General features: G+C 34.6%; 1 protein-coding gene across 1 annotated transcript in view; it reads right to left on the bottom strand.

Annotated features, from left to right (window-relative positions):
- Positions 1 to 462: 462 nt before the first annotated feature.
- The window catches only part of LOC148942842 (intermembrane lipid transfer protein VPS13D-like), a 54,176-nt gene continuing 40,204 nt past the window's right edge, over positions 463 to 14,434 (bottom strand). Inside the window, exons 5-9 of the mRNA XM_089102690.1 lie at positions 10,491 to 10,811; positions 7,485 to 7,701; positions 3,951 to 4,173; positions 1,260 to 1,497; positions 463 to 749 (exon numbers count right to left, since the gene is read on the bottom strand). Of these exons, the coding sequence (XP_088958816.1) occupies positions 463 to 749; positions 1,260 to 1,497; positions 3,951 to 4,173; positions 7,485 to 7,701; positions 10,491 to 10,811 (1,286 nt within the window). The remainder of the gene's footprint in view (positions 750 to 1,259; positions 1,498 to 3,950; positions 4,174 to 7,484; positions 7,702 to 10,490; positions 10,812 to 14,434) is intronic.

The raw sequence follows: 14,434 nt of genomic DNA, 5'->3' as shown, positions 1-14,434 counted from the left end.
GGTAGTAGTCATAGCAGGTGCAATCGTAGTAAGAGACGACTTAGTTGTAGTAGTAATAGCAGTAGTAATCGTAGTCAGAGTCGACTTAGTGGTAGTAGTCATAGCAGTAGTAATCGTAGTCAGAGTCGACTTAGTGGTAGTAGTCATAGCAGTAGTAATCGTAGTCAGAGTCGACTTAGTGGTAGTAGTCATAGCAGTAGTTATCGTAGTAGCAGCAGTCATGGTAGTAGTTAAAGTTGAAGCAGTCGCAGTAGTAGCAATCGTAAAAGTAGAAGTCGAAGTAGTAGTTATCGTAGCAGTATAAGCCTTAGTAGTAGTAGACAAGATAACAGTTGTCATAGTGTTAGTTGTAGTAGAGGTAGTCGTATTAGCCAAGTCTCAGTCTTAGTTGTAATCGTAGTAGTCGAGATAGTAGTAGCGGTAGGGGTAGTAGTGGTTGTAGTAGTAGTACTACTACTACAACTAGTACGCACTAGTAGCAGTCGTAGCAATAATAGTACTCGTATTAGCAGTAGGCATTTTAGCATTAGTCGTAGTAATAGTATTCGTAATAGTCGTAGTAGCAATTGTAGCAGTAGCAATCGTAGCAATAGTAGCAGCAGTAGTCGTAGCAGTAGTAGTCGAAGTCCTCGTAATAGAAGTCGCAATAGCAGTAGTCGTAATAATAGTATCCATAGCAGTAGAAGTAGTGGTAATCGTAGGAAAATGCACACAGTGTATTTTGGTTAGTCCAACATCCCCCTCAAATCCTCTGAAAGTTTCAAAGTATTACCATAAGCTGCTCCTAAGATGTTACTATACGATCTTTTCACAGCCTGCGTGCCCATAGTGCGTTTCGACTTGCTTCAAATCCCATTCAACATTCCCCAAAAGGTTCACCTTAATATCTTCTGCCTTTTTGACAGCAAAGAATCAAATATGCCCCCTTTCTTATAGCGAAACCTATTTGTGAACAACGGGCAACTTGCATAACTTGCGGCCATTGTACCAGGGGCTATAGAACTATAGAACTCTATACTTAGGTAGTGCTATTACGCTGTCTAAGATGTTAATTCATAGTCACAAAACAGTCAATGACAATAAGTGGATACTTGCTAAAGGTCGTGTTAAGGACTAAAAGGGCCCAGAGCGTATATCTTGTGCTATAATAGGCGACCAGCCCCTTTGCAAAAAAAGCAGCGTAACCGCAGCAATTCCTAAACTAGAAGTTTTATTTGCACCACTGTTTGAGCCAATTTCAATCATCTTTTTGGTCAAACTGGTATTCAAAACAAATTGAATAAACTGGTATTGAATCAGGATAAAGGAACAAACCCTCAAAGAAGCCCGGTTAGGGCAGGTAATTTTTGCTTGCAGGAACAAACGTCGAGATTTATTGTCAATAAAACAGAGGCGTTTGACCGAAACCAACTCTTTTGACCAGCAAACCAGCAAACTCCCTTTCTGAGTAAAACCCTCTAGTGTGAGATTTATCTCTGTGTCTTCATACACATTAACCTAAAAAAAAAGAAGATACATTTACGCTTATCATAAAGTCAAGGACACTGGGAAAACTGTCTCTAGGCTTCTTAAACAAGCTGCTTGGCATAAAAATACATATAATAATTCTATATTGTTCATTATAAAATTCTTTGTGTAAATACCATTCGACCTCAAGTATTCCGCCATTTTAATGTGAACATTATAATTTTTTTTTTATTTTTTTTTTTATTATTATTATTATTTTTAATAACTACTCTTACCGGCTGAGAGACTGTTACTATTTTGTTTCTAAGTTTACTATGAAAATGCCAATAAGAAGGCGAAAGCAATGACTATTATCACTACTACTAACAACTTGTCGAAGCACCAAGCTATCTAAGCCTAGCTGCGCATACTCCTCCACCTCAATCTGTTTGAAGCTTCACTCTTTACTCCCTTCCATTTACTTCTGATTTCCTTTAAATACTCAATTACGACTTCCTCCCACTAAATTCGAGGATGTCCTTCTTTTGCTGCCCCGGATGGATGGTAGAAAAGCACGATTAATATAGTCTATTGTCATCTGGCAGTAAAACGTGACCTATGCCTCTTCACCTATTTCCATAATAGTCCTATAAAGTGGAACGTTGAACAAATAAATTAAAATGAAAAACACATCTCAAAACACAATACTTCAAGAAAAACAACCGATATTTTTTTAATTGTTTATTTTTGATTAAAAAAACAAACATTAGCCTTTTGTATCCAAGATAGCGTCTGAACACCAGCGTTCAAAAATCCAAACAGTAGATTTTACGTAATGTCTTACTAACTGAGAATTATATTTTTAAAAAAGAACAAGAAAGAAAGTGAAACGCTATCTGGGACCCTAATAATGCACTTTGGCTATTCAATTTTTAATAATCTAAAGATTTTCATCAGTGTTTTAAGTCATGAATATCACCAGTGAGTTTGCATCAGTGTTTTCATTTCTTTTTTTGTGTGCTGGCAAAATGAAAACTGACGTAGAATGCTATAACTACGGGACACAAGTTTCTTGTGGTATAATTTGATGGAAGAAATGGCATCATACATATCAAAGCAGTGGCAACACTGTTGAGCCTTTGAAAAAAAAACTAGTCCACATGTGTTAAAATTTTCAACGAACAAAGTATATCTTTGAAAATCTAATTAGCAAAACTCTGAACTAATATTAGCCTTAGTTACTTTATAATGACACGTAATTCGACGAACAAGTCTCCCAACGGAAAATTCAGGTTAAACAAGATACCCCCGTTTAACGCAACCCCTTTAACTCAACCCTCTCACCTCAGCCCATATTCAACTCAATCCATGTTTAACTAAGCCCCTGTTTACATAAATCCCCTTCAATATGACCCCAACTCAATTCAACCCCGAAAACAGGATATGTAAGGTTGAATGAGGTTCAGTTGAAAGTTACATGGGTTGAATTGAAGGGTGGCTGAGTTCAATAAGGGTTGAGTTGAATGGTGGTTGACCCAAACAAGGATTGAGTTAAAAGGGGGTGAAACTAAACAGGGTTGGACATTAAAAGACTTTGAGTTGAATGGGAAATGATTTGAATCAGGATTGAGATGAACAAAAGTTGAGTTAGTTGGGACTGAGTCAAACGAGACTCAGTTACAAGCACGCCCTTGTATAAGTCAGCTATCTTTTCTAGAGTTCGTGCACCAATTCTGAATTTAGTTCCTATCTACGACAGAATTTAAGACAAGAAAATGTCATGGAACTGATAAAGCTAGATTCCGACAAGAGGTAGGTTTTGCTTCGGCAGCTTGATTTCATGTTGTCCTCTGGCCAGCTATTGGGTTCATTTCTTTTTCCAGTAAAATTGTTTCAAATAAATTATAGCTTCATATTTATAAAATACAAAAAACATACTAACACTGTTCTTTAAACAGGTTTTCAATAAACCCTTTCCAAGCCAATTCTCTACAAAGGAAGAATTCGAGGGTTTCACTTCTTATAAGATTTATACCGTCATCCTCAAACAATCCTATCAAACTTTCAAAAAACATCAAGTCGTCAAAATGTCAGAATGTAAAAACGCACAAAAAAAAAACAACCAAAATACCAAAAAAAACACTGTACATCAGCGTCGAACCATCATAAAACAAACATCATCATCTAGTGTAAATAAAAACATCAATAAAACCTTAGTATTTAATGAAAGCAAAAACAAAGCTTAGTTTTGCCTCTTTATCATTTTTGCTTTAGCTTTCCAATCAAGCAACGACGAAATGCTAATTTAACCAAAAGGGAACAAAATACGGTTTTATCTTTAATTTTTACCTCTTTTTAATTTTGGTTTAAATTTATTTTGCTTCACTATTTGCTTTAAGTCAGGGAGAAAAAGTAAATTTTGTTTTTAATTTGCTTTTAAAAAGCAACATATGTGAAGGGGGAGGGGGTAATGATTTGATGGTGACAAACACAACTATACAAACCACGTGAATTGAAGTTTCTTTTCCAGATCTAACTCTTCCTTCCACTCTTGATCGTGATATTTCCCATTCCAAATCTTGTGGTAAAAGATTGACCAATACTATTGGAGGAACAAATGAAATTGTATCCATGTGGCATTTCATGGTGCTTAAACTACTTGAGCTCATAGCGCGTGACAACATCGGAGGGTCCAGAATTGCTTCTTTCTCCACTCGGGCAAAAATACTATAAACAAAAAGTATTAATTAATCGATGATATATTGAATTTATAACAATATAATATCACAAAAAAAATATTTAAAAGAAGAAAAACTTACAACAACATGCGAAAAATATAACTAAAATGATTTTTTTAAAAACAGTCCCAGCATCCTTACTTCAGCAAAGTTCAACCAGGACTGATAAATAAAATGAGGTAAAACACGGTGATTCATTGAAATGATAGAAAAATAATTTAAAACGCGTTTTTATTGCTAATTTTGCCTTTTTGGCTGCATGTTTTATTGGTCGCATGTTGTTGTAAGTTTTTCTTCTTTTACATATTTTTGTTTTGCTGAGGACAGCCCTTGGACATAGGGCCGAAATATTCAGTCATTCAAATTAAAATTCCACTGTCTTACGAAAAGAATTTCCTGTCTTTCTTGGTTTTGACGTTTGTCAAGCTTATTACGCATACTCACAATGCTGGAACATACACAAATACGAAGCCATTCCTAAGAACAAACAATAGGAATAGTGAAATCAGAATATTCAAGCGGGGATGACGATGTGCGGAACCATTTTAGACAATGAAGAATCGGATTGGCTAATCAATAAAATATCGTCAAAGTATCCTAAATATGAAATATCAGAAATTCCATAGTAATAGGTTGACCGAATCAAAGCCAAGGTGGAGGCTATACACACCTTAAAAAAAAATGCAGGAATAAAACTCCTCCTTAGCACGCACCACATCGAACAGAGATACGCTCCGCTGGGTTTACTTTAAGCCGCAAGTTCGCATGTTCATACCAATACCTCAAAACAAAAATGACTGGAAGATTCATTCCATTAGAAGAAAGAGAATATAAGGTTTGAGAATGCAAAACACTGTAAAAAGCCTGTAAATATCTAGCGCACAGAGATGAATATCACTGCCACTTTCAGCAGAATTTTTCAAACCCTTCGCTAGTCCCCGATGAGCATGAGCGCAGCCAATGTCCCACTGGAAACCAAGCTGATTTTTACCATTTTTTGCAACACAAGTTAGCGAAGGTATGATGACATACTCGAAAACTTTACTAATTCTACATTAGAGGTCAGTATGAATTGCAGTCAGTAGGATCCTTTCCACGTTTCAAGATTGACTCTTTTATTATACAGTAAGTAACAGTTGATGAAACTGGTATTTCCAATACGAATACCCATTAGATGACTATCTGAACAAAACTGGGACGAAATCACAGTACACAGTAACGTCATAACGACAGTAACGTGGGCCGCTAAACAGTAACGTCATCAGAGCGAACAGCAATCACAGCTGTAGCTGATGGAAGCTTAGGAAAGTGTTCATTGTAAGCAGCCAACTGAGCCTAAATGTCGTTAAGTAAGTGCTTGCACGCATAAACTTTAGTTGGAATGCGAGAGTAAGCCACAGCAGGAATACAGGGTACGTCAGTTGGACAACGAATTATGAAATCGGGGACTTTAGCATTGTCGGGATCACATTTGGAGGAGAGAATCTCTTTCAGATTATTCAATTTTGCATTAGTTTTGACCCGCTTAGGGATCAATTGATTCGTTAGAATCTTTTTCTATGGAATACACTTTGCTTTGTAAATATAATAATCATGACGGATAATACCATTCTCATTAATTCCCGCACGGAAATTCATTTGCACCAAATTCAGCATTGGAGAAATTATCAATTGACCTTGATTGTTTGTTTTTCGCTTCGCTAGGTTCATAATATCATAATTTAATTTTAATAAACTCTAAAGTCCGCTAGTGATATTTATTACAGATGATGCTGTTTCACTTCCAAGTAAGCAACATAAATTAGTAAAAATCTACTATGGCAACTCCAGGAAAACAAATCTGTTATTTTCAAAAAATATAAACAAACAAACCTCGCTTGTGTGTATGTATAATGGTAATATGGGTCTAAGGTAGCACGATTAAGTGGCCACCTTGATTTAAAGTAAAGTAACATCTTCTATCTTAACTGAGGTCAATAAGCACTTATTCAACAAAAGCGATAGTACCATTATCACAAAGATACGCATTTATTTTAGGGCACCCTAGATTTATTATATTAAAATATCACTGGCACCAATTTTCCACAGCGTGGGGGAGGCAAAATGTATTTTTAAATATCGACGGGTGGGGCAGTTATGATTTTTGTTCGCTTTTTGTTATAGAAAAAAAAAAAAACGATATTTTTTAAATAGAGGCACCGAAAAAATGTATTTTTCAAAAACATGGGGAGGGGGTGATTTAGAAGAAGGTAAAATGCCCCCCCCCCCTAATGGGGTTACTGTATAAGATGTAGTTTTCTATCAACAATTAATTTATTAACTACTAGCCAAAGAGTTTTTCAGACGCAAAGCGTTCATGCCGGTCTTTTTTTTTTTTTTTTTTTTAAGTTCAGTGGCGAAGGGCGAATAGCAGTGGCGAAGGGCGAATAGCAGTGGCGTAAATACAAAATATTAATAGCAGTGGTTAGGTTAGGTAAGGTAAGGTTAGGTTAGGTTTGGTTAGGTTACAAAAGATGCACGGAATTTCGAAGGGCGAAGGGCGAATAGCAGTGGCGTAAATACAAAATATTAATAGCAGTGGTGAAATATTTTTTTTTGTTAATGATATGATTTATAACAGAATTCACAATTTCTATAATCTCAATATACCACTACTTTTTCTTTAAACACGTTTTTTGACACACGTGCTAAACGCTATCTATAGAACAACTTATTTGGCAGCAGTTTACAGCGGCAATTTCAAAAGACTTAAGCATTGAATTAAAAACGTGGTGATATTTGGAAACTTTTTCTCTTTTGAGGATTTTTAGAGGAAAGACTTGATGATAAAGGTTCTCCCCTTGGATAATATAAGAACTAGGATCATTATACATATTTAAAGTAAGAATTGTTTTCTTAACATGTCTCCTTATGAGGCGTCCAAAGGCTAAACAAATACCTTTTTTTTTCGAACACTCCATAGTCCAGTTGAAAAGATCTTGTCAGAGCATTTTTCTTTCTTTGGTCGTTATTGGTAGTGGAAAAAAAGGCGGGGTAGTATAATTCCGCTTGTATGATAATTTGACTCTGAGGAAGAGTGCTGATGTGTTCATTAGAAGAAAACAAAATTTTATGTTGATAAATACAGAGGATTGCGCAGAGGCCCAAAGAAACTTCTTGAAAGAGCAAAAAAATTTTGTCGAATGGCAAAAAATTGCCAAAATTCTGGTTTCTTACAAAATTTTGTCTTACAAAAATTTGTCAGTTCGTGATTTAAATTTGTTACTAGATTTTATTAGCTAGTAGTAGAAATGAACTTACTGGTAGTAGGGTTGCACAGGTATGCACTGAAGACACAATTCAATTGGACGACTCGAAGCGCCCAACCAATAGGACTCCATAGAGGTAGAGTACGGAACTGATATTTTATCACCCAAAGGTCGGACGCGAAGGAAGGACCAATCCGCATTCAAAGGCAATGAGTAGGGTGTTTTTGGAGGGATTTTGACGTAAGTTAAACCTGAAGAGCGACGTAAACCTAAAAAATAAAACTTTAAACAAAGGGAAAAAAGATAGAAAGTAGGGAGATGATGGTCAAGTTAAAAAGATCCAAAGATCACATTGTACCCCAATCCAAAAGAAAAATTTAATTCTCATTTTAAAATTAACGCTGTTGTTAATTTTTTTTTTTTTTTTTTTTTAATTAATTAAACTAGAAAAAAATAAAATTTTGGTTTTAAAAGTAAATTAATAAAACGAATTATGCACAAAAGCAAGAATAGAATACTGGTAAATTTTAAATTCAAAACAAAATAGTTAGTTTTTTATCCATTGCTCAGAATACAATAGATTTTATCTGCTTATTTTATTTAAAAAGAAAAACACTTTAAATTCATAAATTAATAGAAATCTTTATCATTTCATATTTAACTAAGCATATTTTTAGTACGATACAAAAGTAAAAAAAAAAGAAGAAAAAGGTAAACGCATCGGTCATCCATCGTATCACATTGGTCAGGGTTGTCTGTCTATTTAGCAGGACACCATTGGTTAGACTGCTATCTATGGACTCTTGTTAATCAGCATCCATTACCTGCTACACAGCTGACAGGTCAAGTTTTGTGTCCCATGTAAACTAGGCTAATTCATCCTTACCAGATGTGTAGCATTGAGTTTTAGTGTAGACTTGTAAATAGTTTCCCTTCATCGCTAAAAATTTACAGATTAAATCAATTTTAGTTTAATATTATTAGAGAGTGAACATGAAAAGTGTTATTTTCCTATTGACAACTTATACAGCTTAGTATACAACTTGCGAACAGCTTGGTTAACAGGAGGCCATGGAGTTGATTCTCATCAACGGCAAATTTGTATTAACGATTTCTACTATCGAACTCAAAGAAAAAAGAAAGGAAACCCATGAGTAATTTGCGACGAAAACAAAGACTACAAAAAAATTCGACACAGTCAGTGAGTAACTCTTTCTGTGTTTCACGGGGAATTAGCGGGTTTTAGTGAAAGACGGTGGATATTTCAAGGATAAGATTTGCAACAAATCAAAGCTCCGCTTACATTGAGTGTTTCAATGCATACGTGAAGACGAATCAAGAAAAGTAAACAGACTAATTTCACTTATGAAAAATCTTGTTTCTTGTTACATAAAATTGAAATAATAGCATTAATTGAATCAAACACCGAATATTTAGTCTAAGCTTAACCTTTCCTATCCTTTGTTTAGAATCTTTCTAACTTCAACGTGCATTGTCCCCCAAATCATTTGCGTTGAAAGAGAGAGAGGAGAGAGAAAGGGAAAGAGATAAGTCATGGAAGACAAATAAAATGGATGCCAACAAAGATGGATAAGGTTTGATAGTTCAAAGAAAAAAGAAATATTGGCAATGACAATTGCAATGGGAGTTCTATAAACATAGAAAAGAGGAAATAGAAGAAAATCCCATCCCTGCCAAACATGAAAGATATCGGAAGAGTTTTGTTCCGAGTTTTGTTGAGTTGTATAGTAATAATGTATTTCTTACCCATCTACAAAAAGGGGAAAGACGGAGTACTATATAAAAAGAAAAAGGAACTTGAGCACTAAAAACGTATCTTCACCATAAATAATCAAATCAATTTGATAACAGGGAGACTGCTCTTCGAACACTATGCATAAGAAACTTTCAGCACGGGTAAAAACGGTTGAGTTGGTGAGCCAGCCACAAAATTTCGAAATTTTGTTTAGTTTTTAACACTTGATGCTATGAAAGTGATGTTTCTTACTTCCACAATTTGCACATTCCATAGGGGAAGAATACGGCTGCTCACGACTGGAAGCATGTCCTCCAGAAGATCTAGCACACTTTGCCGCATTTTTACATCCGGAAGCTACTTGTCCATATTGTTGGCAATTGTAGCAGTGTTTCGCAATAACAGGAATTTCTCTATCCCAGAGAAACAATACTCAATCCGAATACCGTGTCGGATAGCAGAGAAAATGGCACTTTCTGTGGGAAAATACATTTTGAAAGTTGACGAGCTTCCGATACGGATAGCTCTTGTGCATTCTGGTGAGTTAGATTTTAAGTCTTTTTCTGGTACACAACTAGGTATCCCATTCACAACGCTGATGAAGACGGGCTCGGTCACTTTCGTTGTCGCAGTGTCACTTTTCAGGTTTTTTGAAATATTTTCAGCCGAAACTCGGTCGGAAACTCTGATCAGCCAACAACTTTTTGATGACTTGATAGAAACATCAGTATCGCTAATGCCACACTCCTCAATCAAATCTCTTTTTTCCGTGAGATTTGATACTTCAGGTGAATTAGCCATAACAACGGAGAAAAGTCTTTTCTCAGAAATGTTCGCTTTCTCCTCGTTCGTATCTGCAGCACATTTCACGGGTAAGTATAATAGCCAGGAAAAATAGTCAGGAATTTTCTTGTTATATGTTTATTTTTGACTTTTTAACTATGTTTTGACTCATTTTGTTTTATATCTTTTAAATATATGTTACATTTAATAGAAAATAGAAACCAACGAAAATCAAAACTTCGATTTTCGTTGGTTTCTTTTTTCTTTTCTTTCTTTTTTGTTTAGCACTGAGAACGACCTGGCAGAGGTCCTTGTCGAAATATTTGCTTATTTCTTCTTCTTCGTGTTTTGCCACTGGCTAACAGATCCTCGTTTTTTCACCTTTTTTTTTTTTTATTTCATTATTCATTTTGCTATTTTCTTTCCTCTCTGAGTTTCATTTATCATTAAAATACGTAATTACATTAAAAGGCATTTAATTGAAATAAAAAGTGCAGTGTACTTTAATATTCGAATTACCTTTATAAGACGTCTTCTTCTTCTTCCAATTCACAGCAGGCGTAATATTGAAATCATGAAATATGATTTCAATATTTTCATGAAGCTCGTTCACTACAACCACCGATGAGCGAATGAGTATCAATTTTCTTGCAGAACTTTCCAATGAGATTTCAATAATTATTAAAGCTGGTCTTCCAGTGTCTTGGTCATACATATGACGGTAAAATCGTCCCACTTTGTCAACTGAGATCGGACCAACAACTTTCCAGCCTTCTACTTGGAGATAAAGCTTATTTGACATGGATGAGATCTTCCTTCTATCACGAAGTCTCGCTCGGTCTGACAGAAAATATAAAATCTTAATATACTCACTACATTTAAATCTTTATTTACAATTTTCTTTAATTTCACATCTTTTTAGAATTAAACAAAACCATCCAATTGGGCCCTTAATAAAACCATAAAATCGAGTCATAAAGATTACTTTTGATGGTTAACTCTTGGTAACTCTGAGTAGCTCTCGGTCAGCGCAAATGGCTTATGAGCGAAGAGTATTTTAAAGACCTCATATGTATTTAAAGGCACATATAATAATAGTGGAAAGGCAAGAAACGGAACAAAACTAAATAATTGAGTATAAAGAAAGTAGTATATGGAGAAAAAAAGTTATGTTAGCTTAAGTGTAGCTAATTTAATGTATCTTTCTAACTTTGTCAAGGCCTTTTTGTCTGGGTAGACATTTGTCAATATTCCCCTGAGGGTTCCATTGTAACTGACCCACCGTGTAACTGAACCCCTGTAACTGAACCACCCTGCAACTGAACCACCGTGCAACTCAATCATCGTGCAACTAAACCCCCGTGCAACTGAACCCCCTTTAACTGAACCCTCGTGCAACTCAAACCCATTTAAATAAACCCCCGTGTAACTGAACCACCATTTAGCTGAACCCTCGTGCAAGTGAACCACCGTACAACTGAACCACCGTGCAACTGAACCACCGTACTTACATTGGGTAAAACACAAGTTAGAATCTTTACACAGCTACACACGCTCCTCCTCCATCAAAATCGATGGAGAGCTTCCCTTTTAAAACCCTCCCAAGAAGTCCTTATTTCCCTTAAATATTTCCTTATGACATATGTCAACTGCCTTAGCTGATAACCTAGTTTTCGTTTGGGGTACTTGTCCATTATTCAGAAAACCCACAAGTTGATTCAATTTACAGATATACGGATTAAAACGAGTGAAACGCTTGGGGAATAGATATAATATATATAGTTTGGGGAATATATTTTGATATTAGGGGGTTGGAGGTTAAATATAACGGCGGTGCATGCAAAATGTAACCTAACATAACCAAAATACCAACTCTACATTTCAAATATTTAATTAAAACAAAACTGCAACGCAGTTTTGGTAAATTTTTCGTTATTCACATTATTGACTTACAAATAAAGCAAACATAACACAAGATGTCTTTTATTATGCTCTTTCCAAATATAATAATCACTTTTGTCAGAATGAATTTTAACCCCCACATCTATATATACCACGTCTGGTTATATTTGTTCCCTGTAGGGGGGTGGGGGTGGGGAAGTTTAAACTTAACTCTCATTTACATCAGAAATAAAATTTATCCCCACCCCCCTAATGTGCAAATATATAGGCTTAATTGGTATATATATGGGTGGGGGTAAAATTTATTTCCGACAAAAATGATTATTATATTTGGAAGGAGCACAAAAAAGGCATTACTTTATTCGAAAGTCAATGATATGAAAAACGAAAAATGTATCGTAGTTTTTCCCTTGAGCCTAAGTTAATTGTCTCCGAATACAGACCGGTTATTGACTGATCTTGCAGATCCAAATTCTTGGTTTTTTCTGAATAATGGACAAGAACCTCGTTTGGTCCTAGATGGTTGGCAAACATGGACAATCTTTGGCAATCCTTCAACCGCAAGCGTGTCCTAGCCCTCACGTACTTTCTATCATTGTAGCCCTAGAAAGTGGGATTGAACCACATTTTTGTATAGCTCTAGAACAGTCCTACAACTTTTAACTTTATATCGAATTAGCTCCTTTAAGAGTTTATAAAATATTTCTAGCTATTAATTAAAAAAAACTTTCCGAAAAATAAGTTTTTCAAATAAAATTATTGGCAATTTTAAACTTAAGCTAATAAAATAAAAATACATTTTAAAATACAAACAAAAAACGACCAGAAATTACTATTAAAGAATAAATGAAACCCAAACGAACAGAAATTAAATAAACGATTATAGCAAAAAACATACAACAAGCAAGAATAAAAATGAATGAATAGATCTTAAAGTGAGTAATGCTTATATTGAATATGAAAATCAAGCAGAAAACGAAAAAAAATATTTTCCTATTGAAGTATAAATGAAACTTAAAACGAACAGAAATTAAATAAACAATCAATGCAAACAACCATACAATAGATATTAATGTAAATTAATAAATAAATCTTAGAAGGAATGAAACTTAAACTGAATATACAAATCAAGCTTGAAACGAACAAAAATCACTACAGACAAGAGTTTGGGTGTCACCTCTTTCTCTCACTGTAAAAGTCTAAAACTTACTGCGTCAGTGGCGCTTTACTGAAAACTATATGCGTCTTGAACAGTCTTGGAAAGTATAATCAACATCAAATTGAATATTTGATGTATAATGATATGAATTGTTGAAAGATTCATCAGTTCAAGAATTTGTTTCACTGTAATTTATTTTTATTTTCAATGCTGTAAGAACTGGAAAAGAAAATATTTGTAATATAATTTGTTTTTGGTTAAGCACCAATGACGCAGTAAGCTTTTGGTTTTTATTTACAGTTAAGGAAATAGTTAGTATACAAACACTTTTTTGTAGTGAAACTATATTCGTCTTGAACAACTTTGAAAAAAACTAATAAATTAAAATGAATATTTGATGTATAATGATATTAATTGTTGAAAGCTTATCAGTTCAAAATTTTACTATAATTTTATTGTTTATTTTTAATATTAACTACAAAAGGAAATATTTGTCATAAAATTGACTTTCAGTAAAGCGCCAATGACGCAGTATGTTTTAGACTTTCACAGTGAGAGAAGGAGGTGATACCCAAACTCTTGTTTATCGTGATTTTTGTCCGTTTCAAGCTTGATTTGCATATTACCACTATATATTGGTAAAACAACCATGTTGGTTTGAAGTTCATAAATGTTCAACATCGCTCCTTTAAAGCCGCTTCTAACAACAATCAAAATTGTACGTCGTCTGCATAATCTAGGTCGCAATATTATGGAAATATAAACGTAGACTTTGCTGATAAATATTTCCAATCATACTGAAAACGGACCTTTAAAATCTTTTGGTCATATCTAGACTGCAAAAAAAAATTTGGGCTATATATTAGCACATTAGGGGGGGGGGGGGTAAAGCGTAACGGGTCTGCATGCCTAATGTGTAAGATTAAATTTTTTTACACAAAATGTAGTAATAATTGTTTTCAAAATTAAAAATGTTCAAATACTGAGGTAAAGTATAGCTGCTATATCTGCCTAAAATATTGCAGATGACTGGTCTTGACTGTTTCATTTTGTTTCCCTTTTTCACTGGCTGGAGATATCGTCGATATTTATTCACAATATTTTTTATTTTTTAATGTATAGATAACAGGGGGGGGGGGGTGGTAAGATTATTTTTTAAGTGGGGAGGAGATCCGTTAAAAAGAAAATATGAAGTTAGGAGAGGACGGAGAGGGGCCCCTTATTAGAGAGAACTTCCCTAAAGTCTATCCATCTCCCGTAAACATATATCTTTAATTTCTTAAAAAACTCGATTCTGGCTTGGTTTTTAGGGATGGATTCCTATCTAGTTGAAATACTTTTATACTGTAGTAATAGTATGCGTTAAACACTGAATTATGCAATTTTTCCATGAGTGTTTACC

The sequence above is a fragment of the Artemia sp. Qi Xiang Cuo genome, chromosome 16 (genome assembly GCF_049724085.1).
Source record: "Artemia sp. Qi Xiang Cuo chromosome 16, ASM4972408v1, whole genome shotgun sequence".
Classification (NCBI taxonomy): Eukaryota; Metazoa; Arthropoda; class Branchiopoda; order Anostraca; family Artemiidae; genus Artemia; species Artemia sp. Qi Xiang Cuo.
Note: the sequence above shows the minus strand (reverse complement) of the source record. Positions and strands in the feature narration are given on the sequence as shown.